The sequence below is a fragment of the Rhinolophus sinicus genome, chromosome 14 (genome assembly GCF_057876585.1).
Source record: "Rhinolophus sinicus isolate RSI-liver-muscle chromosome 14, RSI-T2T, whole genome shotgun sequence".
Lineage (NCBI taxonomy): Eukaryota > Metazoa > Chordata > Mammalia > Chiroptera > Rhinolophidae > Rhinolophus > Rhinolophus sinicus.
Window position 1 is genome coordinate 18,363,002 of NC_142514.1, and position 24,352 is coordinate 18,387,353.

At 48.4% G+C, this 24,352-nt stretch overlaps 2 protein-coding genes across 2 annotated transcripts; both read right to left on the reverse strand.

Annotated features, from left to right (window-relative positions):
* Positions 1-3,197: 3,197 nt before the first annotated feature.
* Positions 3,198-11,185, reverse strand: GPN2 (GPN-loop GTPase 2). The gene is made up of 6 exons (XM_088790658.1): positions 11,052-11,185; positions 10,463-10,908; positions 9,747-9,903; positions 7,504-7,664; positions 6,319-6,449; positions 3,198-3,567 (listed from the first exon to the last, which is right to left on the reverse strand). The coding sequence occupies exons 2-6, from the start codon at positions 10,871-10,873 to the stop codon at positions 3,495-3,497; spliced, it is 933 nt and encodes a 310-aa protein (XP_088646784.1). The 5' UTR covers positions 10,874-10,908; positions 11,052-11,185; the 3' UTR covers positions 3,198-3,494.
* Positions 11,186-11,265: 80 nt separating this feature from the next.
* Positions 11,266-17,721, reverse strand: GPATCH3 (G-patch domain containing 3). Its single transcript, XM_088790657.1, has 7 exons — positions 17,265-17,721; positions 15,526-15,950; positions 13,838-14,012; positions 13,433-13,492; positions 12,722-12,843; positions 12,468-12,595; positions 11,266-12,000 (listed from the first exon to the last, which is right to left on the reverse strand). The coding sequence occupies exons 1-7, from the start codon at positions 17,698-17,700 to the stop codon at positions 11,784-11,786; spliced, it is 1,563 nt and encodes a 520-aa protein (XP_088646783.1). The 5' UTR covers positions 17,701-17,721; the 3' UTR covers positions 11,266-11,783.
* Between the last annotated feature and the right edge of the window lie 6,631 nt (positions 17,722-24,352).

Consider the following 24,352-nt stretch of genomic DNA (forward strand, 5'->3'; position numbering starts at 1 on the left):
TTCCTTCCATGCTGTTTCTATGATCCACAGAGCAATGTGGAGGCTCCAGAATTAATATATAGGAAAAGGTGACCATCCAGTGTGAAGGGAGCTGTTTGCACGGCAAGAACGCTATTTGAGATTTTATATTTGGGATGGCTTTGAAAGGGCCTTTCACCTCCCGCTTCGCAACTTTTTCAGCATTTTGGATGGGAAAAGGAAATAAAACTTTGCTATGTATTCTAGTCCAGAGCATTTTACCAATACTCATCTTTTTTTCACCTTAGTTGGGTTCCAAATCCCCAGCCCTTCCACTCACAGCTCCTCAGTCTTAAGCCACCTGGACGCCTCGGCTTCTGGGGTGTCTGAAGTTGGCTCCCTGGCCAGAGATGGAGGACACAATGGGTTGTAAATGAAGCTATGCCTTCTTCTGTCCTCAGCAGGCCTGATGCCATTGAGGTACGTGATCATTTGGGACTCTTCCTTCTAATGAGGACAGGAAGAGGAGGTGGGCAACCCAGACCAGGCTGGGTCAGCGCTCAATGGCCAGGAGCAAGAGAGAAGAAAAAGCAAGGGGGCTACTCAGCTGCTAGAGAACTTCCCTCCAGGAGTCGGGGGCAGTTGGGCCTCCTTACTGCTTTCAGAATCAGGATGGGCCTTGGCAATGCTGGGATACATCTGACGTCAGTTCCCTCCTTTCGGGAGCCTTGAGAAAGGACAGGGAATCTCCAAGATTGACCTTCCCACAGACCCTAATGGGATCAGGCTTCCTATTCTCAGCCAATTGGGGGGAGCATTTTGCTAATTCAGAAACAGCTGAGAACAGACTGGCTGTGCTTTAGCTCTGTGGACCTTAGGGTGTCACCCCCGCTCCTAAGCCTCTGTCTGGGCTGGAAGCCTTTCCAATTAACTGTGGTCTCTGACAAATTCCAAACACTGCCTTCCAATTGTTGGGTTCCCCAATTCAGAGCCATAAAATGCATCTATCCTAATGTCAGTGGTTAGCAGAAATGACCAAAAAGGTCCCTTCTAAGGTACTCAGAGATGGTTTCTTCCCTCCAGAAGTTGTTCACAATTTGCCAAGTGAGGTCTGGAGGAGAGAGGAGCATTTCAGACAGTGTCTGAGATGTAAAGTGGCACTTTTCTGGAAGGCATTTTGGCAATATGAATCCAGAACCTAGAAAATGTCAGCTATTTAATTTCTAGGATGTTATCACAGCACTATTTACCACAGCAAAACCGGGTAATGACTTATACATAGATGAACAATGTTATAGTCATACCACGGAATATTATGTAAACATTAAAAAGGTCTTTATATTTTTAATTACATGGAAATAGTGTTAACTAAAAAAGGTTACAAAGCAATTACATCTCACTTATATAAACGCTGTCACTATCCCTGTGCATGTATAGAAAAATAAAATATATATTTGAAAATGTATTATAGATTATATTTTTATTTGTTACTGGATTATGGGTTTTATTTTCATTTTCCAAGTTTTTTACTTTTCTATCAGGAAATTAAAACAAACAAACAAAACGAAATCTTAAGGATAGCTGCCATATGCCAGCCATACTGGAGGATGGTCTTTCTCCTACGCTGCACCTTCCACGCAGAACAGACCTGGAACCCAGAGGTCTCTTTTCTGCATTGTACTGTCCCCACCCCAACATGATGATCATTTTGCTACCAGTGGAAGGTTGACAGAGCTACATTTACTGGAGAAACAACCTTGCTGTTACACCAAGACCTAAAAATAAAGTTTTGGATTATTAATATCCTCCATTCCATGACTGCAGAGAATAAATGCTGAGGGTGCTTGCATATAAGCCCATAAAATTCTAAATGGCACCTTCCTTCCAACTGGTTTGCTTTGCTGAGAGCTGCGGCCTCCATGATGGGGTAACCTTAAAACCCATGACCACAGCTATTGGAACTATTTTCAAAAACACAGCACCCACCCTCCTGCCCTGATGAGAGATTTGTCCAGTAGCCTGGGCGTCAGATTCCTGGGCTCTGGGCCCCATGGGTGATTCAGCCAGCCCCAGGCTGTGCCTCCCAGCCTCAGTTTCCTTGGCTTGCTCTGTTGATACTCCCCTCCTACTTTGCAGGGTGTTAATAGGGCTGAGGTGCTTTGAACTTCTCAGATGAAAGAGGCTGGAGAAGCAGAACCCAATTATTATCCCCTACAAGGCCTGGCGTGGGAGCAGAGGCTGGCTGCTTTCATACTGTTCCAGCCGCAGGGATCTCCTCCTTCACTCTGCTCTGGCTGCCAGTACTGGAGAGAAAGCTCAGTCGTCTTCATCTCAATGGCACTTCAGAATCGATTTTCCTAACATGAGTTATCCAACCGCCCAAACTATCTTTCCTTTGCTGTATGAGTCAGTAATACTCTACAGGTGTCTAAATGCTTTCTTCCAATTGGCTACAAGTCCTGTGGGATATTGGCTGTAGTTTTCACCATTAAGCATTCACAATTAAGTCAGCAAGTGGACTGTGAGAGCCATGCTGACCGAAGTTCACACTCACCTGTTTCCTCACTGTAACGTGGGGCTTAGTAACAGTCCCATTTTGTCTGTATCTCTAGGAGTTGCTGTATGGACCACGTGAGGTACCAAGGCCTTCATGCCTCAGTTAATAGGACAACTGCAAACTGTCCCCTGGTGCCTCCAAGCTACAACTGAAAAATTAATAAGCCTGGGTTGCCACCTATTGGTTGAAAATATGAATTGCATCCAACCAGTTGCAAGAGCAAAGGAAGCAAACACCAGTATTTCCAATTTCAAACCATCTTAATTTTTGCCACGCCCCCTCAGGCTATCATATTATATACTTAATATTTACTTTTCTTTAAACAACTCACTTTGTATAAATAACTTCATTTTTAAAGTAAACTTTTAATCACTACTATAAATGGAAAACTAGTTAGCACTTGCCAAAAATAGAACAAAACCATGAAATAAAACGAAAAAAAAAAGTTAAGATCTAGCGAGGAAATGTTGCTTGTGAAAGCTCAAGATTAAAGACCACTGTGAAAACTGAAGAGCAACAAAAGCGCATGCCTGGAGGATGAGTGTCAGTCCTCTAGTATGATCCTGTGCATTGGGGATACACTGCCCTGTGTGAAAAAACAGCTCTTCTGAGGCAAGGTGACATGCCCTTGTTCTACTCCAGCTCCTTGGATGGTTGAAGAAAGTTGGAGAGCCACACAAAGTAGAAAATAAACTCTTGTATTGTAGCACATTCCACCAGAGCCCGAGTGGGCCAGTGCTGAATTCCTGGTGGCAGTGCCTGGAGCTCATGAGCACTGAGAGTGTGCCGGGTGCACTGCTTGGCGCCGTCTGACTTTTGGTCAGCAGTCCTTTGCAGGCTGGGTGTCCCCTCACCAGCCTCCCACCTAGGGCTGGGAGGCCCGGTCATGGGTTTGCAGCCCACTGAGCTGTCCGCTGCTCGCCGGGCGCCGCAGCTTTCCCCAGGTGGTAAGGCTTGTTTTCCAGAGCCCAGGTTGTTGCTACAGCTGCATGGCTTCCTGCTCCACTGATTGGTCTGGGGGGGCCAGGTACTTCTCCTGGATGCCCAGGGTGCTGAGGGGGGGTGCGTCAAGGCCGAAAGTACAGGCAAGAATGGGGAACTGATGTGGGCAGGATCTGACCTCTACTGACACCTGCCCTCCAACCATGTCTGGCAGATTCCTTCCATCCCTCTCCTTCCTCGTAATTATAGCTTCAGACAACAGTGCCCAACAGAGTCTGAGAATCCCTTCAAAGAACCCAGACCCATATGCTCCTGTATTTGCCTCTTCCCACATTGCTGTGGCTCAAAGGACCAGAGGGGTGCTAGCTCTGTGTTATGACACATGCTCAGAGCCAGACCATGGTAGTTTAAATCATGATTCTGCCACTTCCTTTTTCTCATCTATAAAATATAGTCGTTATGAGGATCAAATGAGACAATGAATACAAGTGCCTAGCATGGCACCCGGCACACAGTAGGTACTTAGAAATGTTTGTGATGTCTCTTCTTCTGCCAAGGGAGGGAACTCAAGGGAGCTCAAAGAAAACAACAAATTTCTGCTTGGGCCACAGGGTGTCTTCTACCTCTCTCTGGGACAGCAGTAAGGACGCAAATCAGATTCACAAAGGGAAAAACTATGACACTGCTGATGGAACCCTGTGAGGCTGGCCGAGGTCTGGATGGAACCCTGAGGTCTGGATCTAGGGTCCGACCAGGAGATGGGGGTTGACCGTGGCTAGGCTGGCCACCATGGCTGCTCTACTAAATGACTCCAGTGTCCGTAACTGAGATTCTACAACCAGGGAGACTGAGGTTTGAGCTGTTCTTCCAACACATGCAGAGTGAGGGAGCTTGCACCTGGCCCTCTGAACCCCAATTGCCTCCTCTATAAAAGAGGATTGAATGAGGATTAAATGACATCCTGCAAATGATGTAGCCCACCAAATGATGTCAGGTTACAGACTATTCTTTACCATCTCATGGATCCATCCATCAAAATCCATCTCAGCCCTACACAAACTGACTCTGAACCTGTATGCCCACCCCTAACTTTTCCTCAGAAGGATCCCTCAGGATCAGGGGAATTCATCTTGCTTGACTTGGAATAATCTCAAACCTGCCTTGTCTCTGGCCTGAGTCCCCATTCCTGCGCGGGGCACATGAAACCCTGCATTCTGTCTGGCTCTGTCACTGGTCCGCAGCCAGAAGCCCTGTCCTGCCCACAAGTCATGCCACTCTGCGTGCAATGCCCCAGACATGTCTCAACCTTGAATTCCTACGCCTTTGCATATACTGTTCTCTTTGCCTTGAACTTCCTTTCCCTCTTAATCAGCTGGGCTAACCCTCACTTTGAGACGATTCAACTCAAGTGCCACCCCCTCCACGAAGCTTTCCTGACCTACTCACTCCTCGGCAGAGTTGACTTTTCCTTTCTTTGTATGAATCCCTAATTACCTGACACACAGAGTGAAGTTGAACCTGAAGGAAATTAGGGTAGGGGGCACAGTCTAAAATCCACACAAATATATAAGGTTAGAGTACCCTTAAAATTCCTTAAATCACTTAGTAAACATCGTATACGTGGTGTTATGAACGGAATCCTTATGATAATATGTGTGAACACATAATGTACGGTGTACAAACTGTCACCGCACTACTGAAACATGCCCTCCCTTTTTAGCCGAGCACATGCCGTTGAACTTGCCAACATTAACTGCACGTGGGAGGCAGCTCCTCGGGCCCTTCTTCAGGCACTGCATACTCGACTGCCACCATTTGTAACTCGCCTGTTTCCCTGGGAGCTTTGTTTCCCACATGTGAAAGGGCCTGACACAAATCAGTAAGTGTTGGCTGCAACTATTTTCCTCCCTCCCCAAGGACTCTGGAGACCCCCTTGTCTCCAGTGTCCTGTGTAGATGCCAAATCTGAAACCCGCCTAGAGGGCCCGGACTTCCCTGTCCTGCCTCACATGTGGCCTCTGGGACCTGAGAGACCTTCACATATGACCTTAGCTCCACCCCCACAGGTCCAATTCTGGTCTAGCTGCCTCCTAGACAGCTGATTGTCCCAGGCACCCCTCAAACATAGCACGTCTGCCATCTCCTAGCCCTTTCATCCATGTGACAAACCTTCCTCTACTTTCTTACCTCAGTGACTAGCACAACCACCCCCACCACTGTCTAAGCCAGAAACTAGAAGCCTGAGTTCTGCTCCACCTCCAGCTAGCCTCTAACCATCTACTCACCAACTCTCGTAGCCTATCTCCTTCATATTCTCCCAGTCCACACCGTCCTTTCTATTCTCACTACTGTTTCATCTCTTCTCACAGAGACTATAAGAACTCCCCTGCCCCCCGTCACATCCCTTAAATGCCTTTTCCATTCTATATCTGATCACGTCACACCCTGCTTGACAGAACTATGCTGGTTCCCAATGCTCACCCACGAGCTGAGGTCCACACTCCTTAGCAGGGCACTCAAGGCCTCTATCGCCAGCCCTGCCGACCGCCCCTGCACTGCCCGTTCCCCTTCACACTCAAGACACTAGGCAAACTGAATCTCTTGCATCTCTCCCAAAGGACCAATGACCTTTGATTCCTCAGCCTCTGTATTTGTTGCTCCTTCTGATCAGTATCTCCCCCTAGTCATTGGGTACAACCAACTCTGAAGCCTTCTAAAGCACTAGCCTTTGCACATGAAAGACCGTCACCGGGGAGTCCAGCTGATCAACATGAAATCAGTCATTTACGAGGGTAGATGTGGCCATTCCTGAACCCCATGTCTCCTCCCTCTTGGCTGTGGCTGAGGCTAGAGCAAGGATACGAGGAGAAATGGAAGTCAGCTCCCATTGCAGCAGACATCATGGCCTCCAGGCTTCGCTGTTCTTGGACCCCGAAGCAGTAGCCGTTGGCTTTATCCACAGCCTGCAGGACCCGCTGGATACTTTCCTTGTCCTGGTTTGGAGGAGAGAAACAGCTCTGTGAGTGAAACAGGTGTATGGAATTGAACTTGCAGTCTCCAACACCCTCACTCCATTTTGCCTCATGAAGCCTTTGTACATGCAGCTTCCAGGGCCTGGAGTGGTTCTATATGTTCCTAGAGGCCTGGCTACATCCCACCTTTTCTGGCCACTAACCCGCCTAAATTAGAATAGACCTTAATAAGCTCCTCTCTGCACACCCACAGTCCCCTGGGCTTATCCCTATTGTAGCTCTGATCCCACCACCTTACTAACTATTAATAAGTTATTACTCATCGGCTTCCCCTACTCGACTGTGCATCCCTTGAGGTCAGGGACTCATCTGTCAAGGTGTCCCCAGTGCCTGGCACAGTACTTAGCTTGCAGTAGGACCCAATAAATATGCATCGAACCTATCTGCTCACCCACAGAAAAGTACTAAGAACAGTTCATAAATCACATTACGGGAAGGAGAGATCAAAATAATGCATTACAGTTCGTAACACAACACCTAGCATAGAGAGTGGTATCTGTTATGATTATTATTACAGGGTTCACACCTCCTTTTAGAGAAGACTGCCATTAAAAAGGGAAGAGGCAAGTTCGCTCAAGCCCACCTAAGCAGAAAGGAATCTAACAGATTGGTGTCTACCAGGTTATCTTTGCAAGGTGAGGCCCAGGGTTTGGGCACTACTTTGCAAAGTCAACAACAAGCAGCTGCCCATCTTGAAGAAGCCTGCAAGGCTTGTCCTTAGCCTTGGGCAAGTCCCTTGCTGGTGACTTTCTGACTTCATCCATTTTCACACTGAGGAAGGAACATGTGTAGAGAGGACCCAGCAACGCAGAACAGATAGAGCCAAAGTTTGGTCCACCCTCTTTAATGGAATCCTGCCCACCGGAGCCCCTGGTGCCGAAACCAAAGGAACTGAATGACAGTTGGACCTATGACAAAGCCCACTGTTTGAGTCCTCAAAGTCGCCTGTACCCTTGGCGTGGGGAGGTCCCAGGCACTGTCAGAGCCTGTAGCCAAGGCCTCTTAGTCCCCGTACCTGGATATTGAGAGGAATGAAGGAGACCAGGCTGTAGTCTTCAATGAGCTGCACCAGTTTCTCATTGAGCTGGCGGTAGTGACGGAAGAAAGGGTCAGAAGCCAGGTGGCCGAGCAAGTACGAGAGGTCCAGGACCTCTGTGTAGTACTCCAGGTTGAAGGCTAAGGAGAGAAATCAGTGTTTGGGAGTAGCTGGCATCAGACAACAGCCTGGAGGACAGGGACCGTATTTTCTTTCTTTCTTCCTCTGCCTTCATTCATTCACTCACTCACTCAACAACAGCAATGAAATGAAGTTACTAAGAAAATACTTGGCTTCACCGGCTGGCCCTGTCATTTACTAGCTATATGTGCAGGTACCCACCTCATGGGGCTGCTGAGGATTGAATGCTATAAACTCCAGTGCCTGGTACAGACAAGTGCTTCATCAATGGTAGTAAATAATGGTATCGAACATGTACCAGTTACAGCGTTTGGTCCCTCTCATGAAACTCTGAGTCAGGGAGTACCCCCAGGACAGAGCACACACACTGTAACGACTCTAGCAGGGTGGCCTCTGGGTAAATCACTTTCCCTTTTTGAGCTAATTCCTTCTTAACGTAAAATGAAGAGCTCAGACTAGATGACTTGGTGGTCCCTCACTCAGTTCTATGAATACAATCTTCCCACTAAGGGAAGGAAAGCGGGCCTCCCTGCACTGCCCATTTCCGCCTGGAAAACGCGAGCAGCTGGACTACTCTGCGGGTGTCTCAGAGTGAGCCGCGGGAATCAGGCTGTCAGAGATCGATCAACTCACTCCCTGCTCTGCCTCACACATTCTAATCAGCTCTAATTAGAAACACACCCCTGGGCCTAGAAGGAAGACTATCCAACAAACTTCGTGGGTTGCTTGGCAGATATGGTTCTCAATGAAAATTAAGAAACTGGAGCCAGGTACACTTGGGAGTAGATTTCATCTCAGCTAACATACTGTGTGACTGACCTTGGGCTATTCATGTAAAGTCTCTGGACCTCAACTGCCTCCTCCGGTTTGCACATCAGTGAGGATGACAGTCAAGAATCAGAGCTAGAAAGGTTGAAGACCATCACGGGCTGGAGGCTATGAAGGGGGTGGGGCTTGGGAGGACTGCAAATCTGGGCATTGGTAAAATGGGGCTTCTGGGCTTGCCACGAGGTGGACCTGGACTCCAGGCTAATGTGGCCCCTCCCAGGGGCTGACATCCTTCCATAACCTCAATGGCAGTCAGTTGGCCTCCCTGGACAAGGTCCCTATACGTCAATCTTCCAACAACCTCCCTTCCTGCTCACTGCCAGTCACTTCAGCTGTTCTCTCTAGGTTCTTTGTGGCTGGAGGTGTTATTTAGAGAACTGATGCCCCCAGCTCAGAAGAGCATTAATTTTGCAAGAAAGAAAGGACTTTGGCCATAGGGTCCTTATGCATTTCCCCTGCCTCCTACCAGCCTGCTTATTCCTCAACCTTCCTCCCCACCTTGACAAACGGTACTCTTATTTGTCCACTGGCTCGGACAGAAACCTGAGCGTCACCCTTAATTCCTGTCTCCATATCCAACCCACAAACAAATCCTATTTCTTGAGCAAGTTTTGAATCTATTTCTCTCCATTCCCACTACCACTGCTTGGACTGCTGCAAAAATCGCCTAAAGGAGCTCTGTTTTCATTCTTGCCCCTTTCAATTCATTCTCCACAACGCAGCTCAAATGACCTTTTCAGTTCATGCTATTCCTTTGCTTAATATTCATCAATGGCTTTCCTCTGTGTTTAAACAGTACAGGTTCTGAAGCCCACCTCCCTAATTTCATTTCCTACCATGCTTCCCCTGACCACTATCTTAGCTACCCTGCCCCCCCCAGCCCCCCTTGAACACACAAAAAAGCTCTTTCCTGCCTGAAGGCCTTTACCCCTACTGGTCCCTCTGCGTAGAATAATTCTCCCTTGGCTGGCTCCTCACCATTCTGGTCTCAGCTCAGATGGCACTGCTCACTCGCTGTCCCTACCACTCACTGTGCCATCATTGTTTTAATTCCTTCATAATATTTATTACCATCTGTAGCTTCCTTGTCCTCAGAACCCTGGCGCACAATCAGCGGGGCAGAGCTCCGCCTGTGGGGATGGTCATCAGCTCATGCACGGCCCCTGGAGGCAGCTTCCTTCAGCTGAGATCTCTGCTTCACTCCGGCCCAGCCACTGCCTTACACCTTGCCCGCCCAGAACAGGAGTTCTTACCCAGCTTCCCATAGTGCTCAATGAGGTCCATCTTGGAGAGGAGGTTGACGTGAGGCAGCTCTACGTGCAGCATGGTGGCCAGGGAGGTACACAGAACTGAAATGAACTTGGCCGGGTCTGTGCAGTAGTGAGAATCCACCAGGTGGACAGCAGTCAGCTGGGAGGGAGGAAACAGGGTGAGAGTGGCCTGGGGAGGCAGAGAACATCAGGGCTATGTCTCCCTCATCAAACTGGGGACTCCGGAGGACAGAGTGCAAGCCTTTTCCGTTAGACTCTGTCTGTTTCATTCTAATAGCCACACTCATTTCCTTCTCCCAAGATATATGGGCACTTTCTTACAAGATGCTTTGCACTGAGCCTCCCAGTAGGCAACTGGTTCAATTCCCACTGCATCTGACTCTATTCTTACTTTTGTCCCCCAATTCACAACAACCATCACCATGCCACTTTCCACATAACTTCTTCCATACTTCTAATAAACTCAAGTTGAGCACTAACACATCCGTTTTGTAGATGAGAAAACTAAGGTTCTGAGAGATAAACTGACTTACTCAGGACCCCACAGCGTGTCAGTGGCAGAGCCAGAATTCGAATCACACCTGTTATACTCCAAAGCAACTCGGTCCCTACTTCGCTGTGTGACATACAGGCATGGCATGTCCTCCCTGTCTCAGTTCCTCCATCTGCAAAATGGGCCTGCCCGACCCAAGACGCACCCGGAGGTCCCACTGTGCCATCTGGGAGAAGATGCTGCGCAGGGCACCGTGGTGTGTGCAGAGCTCCACTTGGCCTGGGCAGTCGAAGAGGAAGTAATGGCCACGGAGGGGGTCAAGCTTGTCACGCAGCCAGTCTAGGTTGGCCTCCAGGTACTCCATGCAGTAGAGCAGGCCGCCGTTGGGCCCCAGCCTCAGGGCGTCCATCACGTCGCCCAGCCCCACCAGCTCGCCCACGTCCACGGCGCACTCGTACGGCAGTCCCTCGTTGGCCGGGTCCAGGTTCACCACCGCCACGGGCCGGCCCAGCGCGCGCAGGAACTCGCTCATGCCCAAGCAGTACGTGGTCTTCCCCGAGCCGGGCGGGCCGATCACCGCCTGCCCAAAGGCCGTGGTCGGAGCAGGCCCCGCCATAGGCGGCACGCGGCCCCGTGTGCAGCAGGTCAACTCTGCGGGGAAACACGGTGGGCTTGAGATTAGAGCCGAGGGCGACTGGATTCCCCAGGTGAGGGGCGGGGGAGATGCCCCGGAATCGCCTGAGGAACAGCAGGGAGCAAAGCGACGCAAGGAGAGCAAACGGCCCGGTACTGACCCGACCAGCACCGACTTCCGGACGACGTCGGAAACTGCCGGGTCAGGAGAGGAAGTCCCGCCCTCGCGGTGACGACACAGCTTGGCGCCGAGGGGCGCGCCGCGCCGCGTTTCACCCACTGTAGGAATGGGTCCGGATGTGAGGCGGCCGTGGGCAACCTTTCTCGGGATTTACCAGACTTTTCTCCAGGCCCAAATTTGAAGGAAAAGTGAAATACGGTTATAAACTTCTTTATTCTTCCATTCGGTCGCAGATCCAGGCCTCCTCCCGCGGACTCTCCGCTGTCTGGTCCCAGCCAGTTAGCGGTAGAGGCATTGGAGGGCCCGCCCCAAGACCGTCTCTTCGGAGCACCACAAATCCTCCCCTTCCCGGCCCCTTTTCCTCTTTGTGGTCTTCGTGGTGACCTCCCCAAGGAAGGTTGTGCTGATAACCTCAGTCAGTCCAGCTTTTCAAGGTACTGGGGGAGGCAAGAGGGGCAAGCCCAAACGGACAGGTCAGGAGGCCAAGGAAAGGTCATTAAGCCCTAATATCAAAGGGGAGGGGAGGGGGCTTTTTGTAAAAATGCCCTTGAGGTAGAGTGCCAGAAAGCAAGTTCAGAACAAAGCACCCTGAACAGGCCATGCAGATAGCTGCTCCCAGACTTCTTCCTGCTTCCGTGGGACGGAAGACCAGGGAAAAGGCTGCCACTGTGTAGTTAATGAGTGATCTTGACTAAGGAAGCCCCCAAACCTGTCACTCAGGCTCTGAGGAGCTGTCCACAGCACAGCTGGAACCTCTCACGAAGGTCATGTCTGTCCGAAACTTCATGCTGGTGGGAGGCTGGCTGCGGAGCAGCGACTCCCCTTGGTCCTGGGGTAGAGGCTCATCATAAATGGTGGAGATGAGACCCAAACCAGTTCCACGGGATCTCTTCAGTTGTCCAAATGGCTGTAGCTTCTCTCCATGGTACCTGGAGTAAAAAGGGCTCTCAGTGAGATAGCTGCTCTCTCTCAAACCCCAGTAAAAGGGGTTGAGAATGGACAGAGAAGTAGCTACTGCATATCTAGTTTGTCCCAAAGACAGAGCCTTTAAATCTGGATCTTTGCTCTCCAGCCCCCTTATATGTCCATCAACAGTGCCAGCAACCAGGGGCCTCACATATTGCTTTCATTTTAAATAGTACACCAAGTTGAGAACAACGTCACCACTGTGACTTACGGGCACTTACTGATGGCAATCAATCATCAAGTCCAAACTCCTCAGATTAGGGGGAATGACCCCCCCAGGAGATCCAGACCTACTTTTCCCTTTTAACTCTGCTTTGAAGTTCATCCCTAGAAGTCTCCAGCACCCATCCCAAAACCAGAGGGAAGAGGGAACGAGGTACAGCTGAAAGGCTCGCTTGGGTCCCCAGGGAAGTCCCTCAGCTATACTCACCCCAATCCACGCTTGCATCTAGGGTGCTGGCCATCATTATCCAGGGCCTCAGGCACCCCTGAGCACTGGCTGCCCAGGCCTCGGCCCTCAGCCCAGCCCTGCCGCTCCATCACCTTCCGCCCAATGCCCTGCAGAGGGAAGGGAGAAGACTCAAGAGATAGGGCTCTTAACGGGGGTGAGGATGGGAGGGGGAAGAAGGGAAGGAATGGGAGTGGAGAAGGAAAAGGGGTCAATGGACTGGGCCCAGTGCTCACCTTGGTGTGGCGTTCAAAGGTGCCCACCTGGCGTCCGATCACAGAGCCGTCCTCTTGACCATCACGGAGTCTGCGTTCCAGACGCATTTGGACCGAGTCTCGGGCATCCTTGTCTCCACAATCTGAGAAAACAGAGCCCATTTGCAGGAGGGTCTCAGCAGAACGGGGGAAATTAGGTTTCTAGGACCTCCTCAAGATTTATGTATTCATCTTTATGGTGTTTTATGACTTCATTATTCTCTCTCTCCTTAGACTGGGAGCTTGCCAAGAGTGGGAATTGTGGCTTGCCCATCTTACAGATGAGGAAATTATGGTACAGAAAGTCATAGAGGCAACAATGAGACAGAACCAAGTCTTCCCCTCCCACCACCACCCCCAGGTCATTTTTGACTCCAGAATCTAAATTATTAAACAGAGCCTGAGCTCCTGATGCTCCCACTCTACCAGAGCCTGCCCATCCGACCAGCGCTCCGTGAGGGCTGTCCCCACATGTCCTTGCTCCACAAAGAAAGGAAAAAGGCTTTCCTTTTAACCAGCACTTAATGTACTCAACGAGAGATGTCTTCAGAGAGGAAACCTCTCAATAAGCTACCCCAAGGGAACTGGGGTCCTGTCTCAGCCTCTGCTAAGCAGTTCTGGTAAAGAATCACTGCAAGGCCAGGGCACCAGTCCCACGTCCCAGTACTGCCACCCCCGGCCCAGCAACAGTACCTCTGTCATAGTACACGCTCATGTCCACATCCCAGTCGTCAGCTGTCTGTTCATCAAAGTCTGCAGATACAAAAGCAGCAAGCAAACAAAGTGAGCTAAGCACTCTCGGTTCTGTTGAGAGTTAAATCTAGACTTAGACATACGTTCTACAATTTGGGCCTTCTGACTGTAGTTTTAAATCTCTCCTTAGGGAGGGTCATTAAGAATTTGTGGGAGGGCATCTTCTCTCCACACCACTGATTCCCCCACCTCTAAAAAGGATCACTGGTCTCTTACATACAGTGAAGGTAAACCGCTTCCCTAGCCCTGCACTTGGGCCCACTGCCAGGGAATCCACCCTGTGGAATAGAGCCCTGAGCAAGTGTAGCAGGGATCACTCCTGCCCTTGCCTGGTGCCGCCATTACCTCCTTCTTCCTCCTGCCAGAACTGGGCATCAGTGTAGAATACCAGGCCAGAGCCACCCTTCTCCCACTTGAGCTCGATCTCCTCCTCAAAGAGTCGCTCAGCAGTACGCTCCTGCCCGGTCACGTCCTCATGCAGCGCTTCATGCCGCTCCCACTCCTCACCCCGGTCATCGTCCTGGAAGAAGGTGGGAACAGGTGACCTGCCTGTCTAGCTTCCTGACCTTATGCTCACAAGGAGGGCAGCTCAGGGCACAGAAGGCCCATGAGATGGACCTTCAGCATCAGTCCTCCAAATTTTCCTGAGGTACAATGCATATTAGGCCCTTAAGGCCTTGACGAATACATTTCTCCCTCCCATTTCTCAACATACTTGGCTCCTTCCCCTGACAAGCCTAACTCACTTTTATTCCTGTGCTTTTGGTCATATTATTCCCTCTACCTGAAACATGTGCCCTCCTCGCTCACCACCTTCTCTTCACTTGGTTAAATCCTCCTTATCCTTCAAGTTCTGCATAGTGCTGCCCACACTGAAGCTCACAGCACTCTCACTGGTCTCTGAAATTCTCAGTGCTAATCAGTACATACTGTTTAGGCCTTTATACATGATATCACAAAGAAAGAAGGGACAAGAACTAATACCTATTGTCTACTGTGTCAGGCCCTTCACATAACTTAGTTCCTTTAATCACCCCAACAACCCTGTAAGTACCATTATCCCCATTCTACAGATGAGGAAACTTGGATAAAGTGATTTGCCCAAGATACAAGAGAGTGGCAGAGTTAGCATTCAAACCCAGCTCAGCACACCATACAACCTTTCCAGACGCTGGTTCTCTCCAGGGAGATTTAAGGCTCTTTGATGGCAGAAAATGGGTCTTAGAGTATCTTTGGAATCCTGTGCTAGGCCCTGTGTTTACAACTGCTTAAAGGACTTGTGGAATGAAATCTTGGGGGCCTCTGTTCCAGTTAAACTCCAAGAAGCCTCAGGAATCACTGCTGCAGAACAGGTGCTGGAGAAAAATCAGGACAGTACCACACTAGGAAGTGGTCCAGATGTTAGCAACTCTGCACTTCAAGTGCAGGGCGTAGGTGAATTATTTTTTATCCAGGGTGTGCATTAAAAAAAAACTCAAAAAACCCAAAAAAACAAGGTTCCCAACAAATTACACCTCTCCTGATATTATGGATGAATAACCAAGTTTGGAGAAAGGGGTAGAAGAAATGTGTATTTCATTAATAAAGTTAGAGTGGAGGCTAGTATTCAATCCATAGACTCAAAGTCAGAAAACAGGTGACTTCTCAACCACATAATGGAAGCACACAGAAGTTAGATAAGCATTGAAGGGGACTGGGTTCACATCCCAGCTCTGCCTCTACTTTCTTAGATGATCTTATCTCTTGGTCGTAGGTTTTCATCTATGAAAAGGACCCTCCTTCATTCCCTCTGAGGGAATGAAAAGAAGACCGCTGTGAGAATCTTCTGAGAAAGGTTATGGCCCCTCCCCAAAGAAATGCATATTTGCACACGCAAATGTAGTTTTACATTCAATGTCAGGAGTCCTAACTCTTCGGAACCCTCCTGAGGACTCCAGGTTTAGAACTCGTGTAATGTATAGTTGAAGAGTGGTATTATTAATGCCTTGGCTTCTCTAAGCTGCCAGCAAAGACGGGGGGCTCACTGTACTCACATCATCTGAGTGTGACTCCTCTTCCTCCTCCTTTTCGCCTTCTTCCTCGGGCTCTCCACCAGGGCTGGCTGGTACCTCTGTCAGGCAGGTTCCCTGGGGTATCTCCTCACCCTCAGCTGTGTACACAAGCTCTTCCTGCTCCACAGTCTCTGAGTCCTCATACTTGAAGGGCACGTTGCCATAGCGTCGGGAGGAACCTGTCTTGGGGAACTGGAGCTGGAGCTGCGTGATGATCCGAGGAGGGAGGCGGCAGGCCCGGATCAACTCCAAAAACACCCGCAGGGGAGTCCCCACATTTCCATTGGGCATCAGCACCGGTGGGTTCAGCTCTGGCAGTTGCCTCAGGTCGGCCAAAGTGAAGGCTTCACTCTTAGCCTTCCGACTCTGTAGTTCCTTCCGGGTCTTGAAGGGAAAGGAGCCCAAACCTTGGGGAAAATGGCAGGGAGAAGAATGGCTCTTGAAATCTAGAAGCCTCCAGCAACACTTGAGCCAGAAATCGGTTGAGGTTTGAATCCTTTAGCTTAATGCTGTTTTTCCCTTTCAAACTTCTCCAGAGTCCCTTCCTCTATTCCCTGACTACAACTACCTAACAATTTCATGCCATTTCTCAGCACCTCAGCTGAGCGCACAAGTTTCTTCTAGATCTGGTTCCTGTTGACCTTTTGATTGTCAACTGCCACCAACTCCCACCCCCTGCACACCCTCATACCATGTGCTCCAGCCACATCAAACAATTTGACATGTCCTGAAAGCTTTGTGGACTTTCAAATCTCTGTTTTTGCAAATGTCATTTACTTTGAACACCATTCTTTCCTACCAACTCCCGTTTATCTTTCAAGATCCAAATGAAAAGCCACATTTCCTCATCCCTCTAGGAAATTGGTTTCTCCCTCCTGTATCTTCTCACAGTACTTAATAAACAGCATATGAGAAGGCTCTGAAGCAAAATGCCTGGATTTGTAATGTGACTCCGCCACTCACTAGCTCTGTGACCTTGGCCAAGTAACATAACTTCTGCATCCTTCAGTTTCCTCACCTATAAAATGATTAACAATAGCTCCCACCTTATTGGATTGCTGTAATGGAATCGATAAGGAAATGAAAGGCTTAGAACAGGGCCTAGTAAGTACACAGGAAATGCTCAGTAAATGTTAACAATTAGAATGGCATATTTGTACTAATTACCTTTTTACACATCTGTCTTCCTTTCTGAGCACAGAGTGTGTCCAACTGTTCTCTCTGCATACCAGCTAGAGCCACACTAGGTCTAGAAATATAAGCTAGATTTGTTGACTGAATGAAACTAAAGGGATCTGCACTGTTTCCTGTTCCCCATCAAAGTGATTTGCCATGAAAATGGGAGCTGTCCACAGAAAAGATAATTGTCTCTTCACTTGCATCTTGAAAAGAGAGGACTGGGTGGGGAGCAACGAAGAGAGTGCAATAAAGAAAATAAGAGGATTATAAACTGATTTCCTTTTTATTTTACGCAAAATCAATCCCTCACAGAAAAAGGGCTCAAACAGGGCAGAAATTGGAAAGTGGAAGATCATGTGCATAGGCCTCTTTCCGATTTCTGTTCCCCCTGAGCTAGACTAACATGCAAGTTGAGCCTGAAGCTCTGTCCAGAAATGACCTAAACTTCTAAAGAGTCGTAACCAGAAACATGACTATCCCCATCACCTGTCAGGAAAGGTGTCTCTGTTCCAGGGCCAGTCTATTATCTTTCCCAACCGTACCTGATGCCTCAGTAGGTAGCCGAAGTCTGCGGATGAAACAACGACCGGGCAACCAAGTCCCCTGAGAATCCAGCCACTGGCGGCCTGAGTACATGCGAAGAAGCCTCTGGGCTTGAGCCGCCCCCTGTACCGAGATGACGCAGCAGCAGGTGCGGGGCTGAGCGGGAGCAGAGTTCCGAGTGGAGAGCGGACGGGCATCGGTGACCGAAGTCTGGGCGAGAACCTGGCCGACAGGAGTTTGGGCAGAGTCGGGCGCGGCCTGGGGAGGGGCCCGCTCGGGACGATGCCGGTAGTGGAAACAGAGGAAGCCACAGCCGCGCTGTTCCCGGAACTGGCTAAAGTAGCTCCGTAGCTGGGCTGAGCGCAACTCTGAGGGGATACCGCTCACTATTAAGTAAACGGCCGCCTCTTCCTCCGCCTCACTGGGCACCGCCATCTTGGATTGTCACATGACCGGCTGCAACCAACTCTCTCGAGAACACCGCGAGCGGCGCAGAATGTCTGTGTCACAATACTGTGGAGTCCACGATTAGTCCGCGGGGTTCGTGGCTGTGGAGCCAGGAAGTGGGGTGGTCCTGCAGAAGTTGTTTGGGTCTCTTTCCCACAGATAGAAGCTGGCGATGATGGAAAAGTTCTCCTGAGAAATGAGGTTACAAAGCTTTTTCATAAATTCTAATGAGGATCAAATTAGCCTGCGAGAGGCACAGTTTTGAAGATTCTTAGTTGTTGGGAGTCTTCCAAACCTAATCTCAGTTCTTAGTTCAGAGTCTTTTCAGTCGTTCATTCATTTATTCCCAAAACATAGTGGTGAACTCCCACAAATCGGTAAGAAAAAGATCACCCAGTTGAAAAGTGGGCCGAAAGCATTTCACAGAAAAAACAACAACATCCAATTAACAATGAAAGATGTTCAATCTCATTAATAATCAAGGAAATGCCCTGACACCCATTTCACATTCACCAGACTGGCAAAAAGTTTTAAATCCCCAAGTGTGGGTGACTGTGGAGCAAGTGGAGCTCCCATACACGGGTGGAAGTGTAAACTGGTACAACCACTTTGGAAAACATTGTGGCATTACCCAGTAAAGCTATACATGTCTTTTGACCCACCAATTCCACTTCTAGGTATATACCTTAAAAATTCTTGTTTATGTTTATGAGGCCATGTATTGATATTGTTGCACTTTACCAAGCTCAGTGATTCTGGAAAACGGTGAAGGTTAAGAATCCCCTCTCATCCTTTTGTGTTCTGGAACTCTACTTTCTATAACTGAGATAAAACTCATGGGTGCCCCCTTGTTTACCTATGACAAGGCTAGACATAGGCTCCAAATTCCAATTCTTCGCCTCATAAACATTTAGATGAACTGCTTGTCCCCACTGACCAGTCAGAATGAAATGCTTGTTAACCAAACTTTGGTTAAGCTTTTCTCCTTCCCCTCAAGTCCCTGAACTTTGTGACTCCCCCCACCCCCAGCTTGAGCCAGCACACAACCCCTCGTTAACAGCCTCTCCAGAGAATAGGCTGGCTTCAGGGTAAAACATTCTCTGATCTCCTGTCCCATCATGCCACTGCCGGTCATCCCACTTCCTCACACCCAATTCTTTCTAGTCCTGTTTACTCCTCCCTGTAAAATTAACTCTTTTGCCTAACCCTTGAAACACGTGTAGCTCTTATGGTCAGCGCGCTCTCCCATTGCAAAAGTCTCTGTCTTTCTACTGCAATAGTTCCTTTCCTCCCTTGCAATAATAATTTCAAATAAAGCCTCTCCTTACTAAGTCCAGATTTGTTTTTTTTATTTGACACTGTATATGACTATTCATAGCTGCAGTGTCTTATAAGAGCAAAAAAATGGCATTTAGTACTAATAATATCAGGTATATGATGTTGAGTGAAAATAAACACGTCAGAAAACACAATTATTCCATTTATATACCGTTCAAAAAATACAAACTAAAAAATGTGTTTTGTTTTAGGGACACATACATAAGTATATTTTAAAATGATAAAGATAAGTAAAGAAATGATTAACCCAAAATTCACAGTAGTCATTACCTTTGGGGAGAGGTGAGAGATTTAGAAAGGGACTTCAAAGTTGACGATAATAATGACCTATGGAACAATGATGAGGGTTCATTGTACTGTTATTCTTTATTCTTTACATATATTTTATAAATATTATTTTGTTTTATTCAATTTTAATAAAAACATTAAAAGAGAAAATAATTTACATTTCAAAAACCAATAAAGCAAGCAGTTACTTGAGGCGATCACAAATATACATCTATTTGAGAAATTAAAAAATAAAAACAGTTCTAATGAGCGTCTGGGTAATTGTGGCTAGGGACAATGTTATAGCTGGATTTTAAAATCTGCTGATGGAAGTGTAGATTGGTACAACCACTTCAAAAAGCTGGCAAGATCTACTCGAGTTGGGCACACATTCTATGACTCAGTAATTCCAGTTCTTGTTATACGGCCACAGGTCTGAAAACTTCTGTGCACCAAAAGACATGTGCAAAAATAATCATAGCAATATTGTTTGATGAATCAAATGTTCATCAGCAGTATAATGGATAAATGAATTTTAGTGTAATGGGATACTACACAATGAAAACGAAGCGTTAATGCTACAAAGGGCAGAAGAATGAATCTCAGACATGATATTGAGTGAAAGAAGACAAACACAAAAGAGTACATACTATATGATTCCATTTATATGAAGTTTAAGACAAGCAACCTCATTTATGATGTTGGAAATCCAGGGTAGTGATGCTTTTTGGGGAGGAGGGGGGAGGTAGTGATGGGGAGGGTTTCTGGGGTGTTGCCAATGCTCTTCTACTTCTTGAGCTGGGTGGTGGTTACAAGAATGTATTCACTGAGTAATAATTCATCACGCTATATATCTATATGGAGTTGATGGGCCCAGGAGAAACACACTGTTCCCCAATATTCCCCAATAAAAAACAACAACAACAACAAAAAAGTATGTCTTTGAAAATCTGAAAATTGAAAAATAAGTGCTTTATAGCAAACAATGTGGACCGAAATAAAGATGGTGTGCTCTGGAAAAGCTGTGAAAAGCTGTCAGGTGACCCAAGAAGTTACGCACTTATGATTATACACAATTGCTGTTTGTGGGACTAAATTTCCAGGCCCTTGTATCATGCTAGATATGTAGTAGACTCTCAGTAAGTCGTCACTGATGGAATGAATACTCCTGGCACTAACATGGGGATGTACTGCTGGGTGTTGGTGGAGGACTCTTTCCAGCGAAAGTGGGGCCATTTCCATGGGGAAATACATAGGCCAGATTTCTCATCAAAAACTGAGACCTGAAAGTAAGCAAGGGTACATTTTCACTGTCATTCTACCTTAGAGTGAGGTAGGGAGGGGAAGGAGGGTAGGTGCTAGTATTTATTCTTCAGTTGATCACCCCTGACCTTTAAAGTCGCAAGAAAGTATAGTGTTCAAGAGCATAGACCCTAAATCCAGGCCACCTGAGTTCAAATCCTGACTCTACTACTTATGAACTGTGTAACCTTGAGCAAGTTACTTAACCTCTCTGTGCCTCAGTTTCTTCATCTATGAAATGGAAGTAATGATAGTACTTCCAGCACAGAGTCATTGTGAGAATTAAATAACATAATCCATGTAACATGTTCGGAGCACAGCTTTCAATAAATGTTTTGTAGGTACCCAGAATGACCTGCCAGGAATGGGTGGTCCTCTTTGCTAATCCTGATACCCCTGAGACCTTAGCCTTGTCACCTCCACCAGTTTCATTGGGACTGTCTTTCTCTGCTGCCTTGTTCTGTGATATGATCGCTGTCCATCTCTCCAGGTTCATCTCTTGTTGCCCTGGGCCCCATCTACCCCAGACCACTTGCAGTTAGCTAAATACCCTTGCTGTCTGACACCTCTGTGCCTTTGCTCCTATCAGGCCCTCTTTCTGGAATGCCCGTTGGTTTGCCTGGAAAACTCCTATTCATTCTCGCTCTTTTTTTTTGAATATATATATATTTTTTTATTGGGAAAGGGGAACAGGATTCCATTGGGGAACAGTGTGTGCTTCCAGGTCTTTTTCCAAGTCAAGTTGTCCTTTCCATCTTAGTTGTGGAGGGTGCTGTTCAACTTCAAGTTGTCCTTTCAGTCTTAGTTGTGGAGGGTGCAGCTCAGCTCCAGGTCCAGTTGCCGTTGCTAGTTGCAGGGGCGCAGCCCACCATCCCTTGCGGGAGTCGAACTGGCAACCTTGTGGTTGAGAGTCTACTGGCCCTTGTGGGAATCGAACCGGCAGCCTTCAGTGTTAGGAGCACAGAGCTGCCACCGGGTGGGCCCCCTATCCATTCTCTTTAGTTCAAAGTTGTCACCACTTGGCTGAAGCATTTTTCTTACCTCCAGGAAGATTTAATCACTTCTGAGCTCTTTCTTCCTGTTGTACTCCCTCTAACACACTTCAGAATTATTACTTATAATTCTGTCTCTCTCTACCATAGATAGGATGTTCAATGAAGTTAGGGACTGTAGCTTATTTATTCAGTGTCACTGGCATCTAGCATAGGGTCTGGTGCAAGTGGATTTCCAGAGAAATATTGAATGATGGAATGAATGGATGGATGGCTAGTGGGTGTTGGCTTTTTGCCAGCATTATAGATTCTAGGGGATAAGTGACTGCCCCAAGGGTAGGGTGTGTCTGTGCAGGGCACAGCACACATCAGCAGCCTGATTGCTTAATAATAATAATTTGACTAATGAAGGTAGAGGTAATAATGATAATAAAATGGTACCTGAGGGGCCGGCCCGGTGGCTCAGGTGGTTAGAGCTCCGTGCTCCTAACTCCAAAGGCTGCCGGTTCGATTCCCACATGGGCCAGTGGGCTCCCAACCACAAGGTTGCCAGTTCAATTCCTCGAGTCCCGCAAGGGATGGTGGGCTCTGGCCCCTGCAACTAAGATTGAACACGGCACCTTGAGCTGAGCTGCCTCCCGGATGGCTCAGTTGTTGGTTGGAGCGCGGGCTCTCAACCACAAGGTTGCCAGTTCAATTCCTCGACTCCCGCAAGGGATGGTGGGCTGTGCCCCCTGCACTGTGCCCCCTGCAACTAGCAACGGCAACTGGACCTGGAGCTGAGCTGTGCCCTCCACAACTAAGACTGAAAGAACAACAACTTGACTTGGAGAAAAGTCCTGAAAGTGCACACTGTTCCCCAATAAAGTCCTGTTCCCCTTCCCCAATAAAATCTTAAAAAAAAAAAAAAAAATGGTACCTGAGGATGACCCTACTTCCTAGTGAGTCATCCTTGGCTGGGCCTGAGGACAGAGATCATGGCTGAAAGGTAGCTGGTCAGTAAACAGTAGCTGAGCTGGCTCCAGACATGGCCATGAGTCACTCCAGCCTATGCTGGTGGCAAGAGCCAGGCCTCCAGCGTCCCACAGCCCTGAGGTGAAATCCCAGCACAGTGATTTACCCAGACCTTGAGTAAGTTGCTCACCTTGTCTGAACCTGTTTCCTCCTCTACCTCCCTGGTTTATGAGACACAGGTCCCACTCCTAAGATGCTGGTAACAGAGAAATAGCCTCCCCCTTTGGAAAGCCTGCAGTCTCATGGAGAAAGCATTACTTTCCTTATAACACAGTACTACAGTTCTCTCTTTAGTTTTGCTCTATTTGTCTTTATAATCCTCCCAGAAAGCTTGGGTACAGGTGAGAAGCAGACAGAAATGTAGCTCCCAGACCACAGGGAAGAGTAGGGAAGGAATTTGAAAAGGGGTAAGACAGGGCTGATAAGGGAAGCTATTTGGGTGATGCCAACAAGTTGTGGTGGGTAGTTCAGAGGGGCACTTTCTAATGAATGGCTGTTCAGGGTTAGCGGAGGGGTGGGGTGAGAGGCAGAAAGACTCAGCCTGAGGATTCAGAGAGGTGCAACAGTAAACTAATGGGATCAGTGTGTGAAGGGCCATAAAAGATAGAATAACCCAGGAATCCTGGGATCTGCTGGATTTGGATCCCACTGGGAGACGAGGCACTTGCTCTTGAAAGAGTTGCCTCCTGCATCTGCAAGGTGAGGTGGGGCCGTGTGGGCCAAAGTGCACGGCAGGGCAGGGAGAGGTGCCTGGGGGCCTGAGGTCTGGGTCTAGGGGTTTTGTGGGGGGTGGGTGGGTAGGGGAGAGGCAGGGCTTGTTGTGAGCTCTAATGGATGCTTCCATTTGGGAGTTTGATTAAGTCATGGCTGGGAGGAGTGTTGAGCAGGGCAGGGTCTGGCTGAGAGCGGGGTGGCTGTTGGGGTCACCGTGGGGAAAGGGGATGCTTGGTAAATTGAGGTCCTGAGCCCCAGGCAGAGCAGTTTGGCCTGGGTAGACCTGGAAGATGTGAAGATGCAGGTCTACCTACTTTGGGGGCCACTTTTCCTTTTCCTGTGACACACAGAAGATGGAGAACATGCCCTGGTGTAAGGGTATCTCCATGGTGTGTGTCCTACCTGTGGGTGCAGGGTTGTGTGTGTGATTGTCTGGCCTGGGTGCTTGTCTCTGTGGTGTGAATGTGTTTGGGTCTGTTGTATGTCACTGAGTGAGTGTACCTGTATTCCCATGCTGTGTGTGGGTCCATGGAGGGTCTGTTTTGTGGGTCTGCGTAGGCATGTCTGAGTTGTATGATTTAGTGTGTGTGTGTGTGTGTGTGTGTGTGAAAGAGAAAGCTGTAAGTCTGTGTTGTGTGTGTCTTTGTTGTGATGTCTAAGCTGTGTGTTTCTGTCTCATTCTGGGTGTCTGAGTGGTGAGTGGGTGATAGGGTAAGGGACAGTGGTGCCCTTGCTGCTGACGCCGGGTGCCCGTAATTGGTGCATGGCCAGTTCAGCTGTGGTCCATGTCCTGGCGGCCTTAGGGAGAGCACTGAATGATGAATCGATTCCTAGACTGTTGTCCCTGAGTGAATGACCTCTCGTTCAGCAATAATTAACTTGGCCCCCGTGAGAAGAATCCAAACTGTGGTGGTGAAGGGGGTGGGGCCTGGCCTAGGCAGGCCTATTGCGGGAGAAAGTAGGAGGCCTGAAAGGGGGTCCTATAGGCATGTGTGTTGTTATCATTCCCTCCT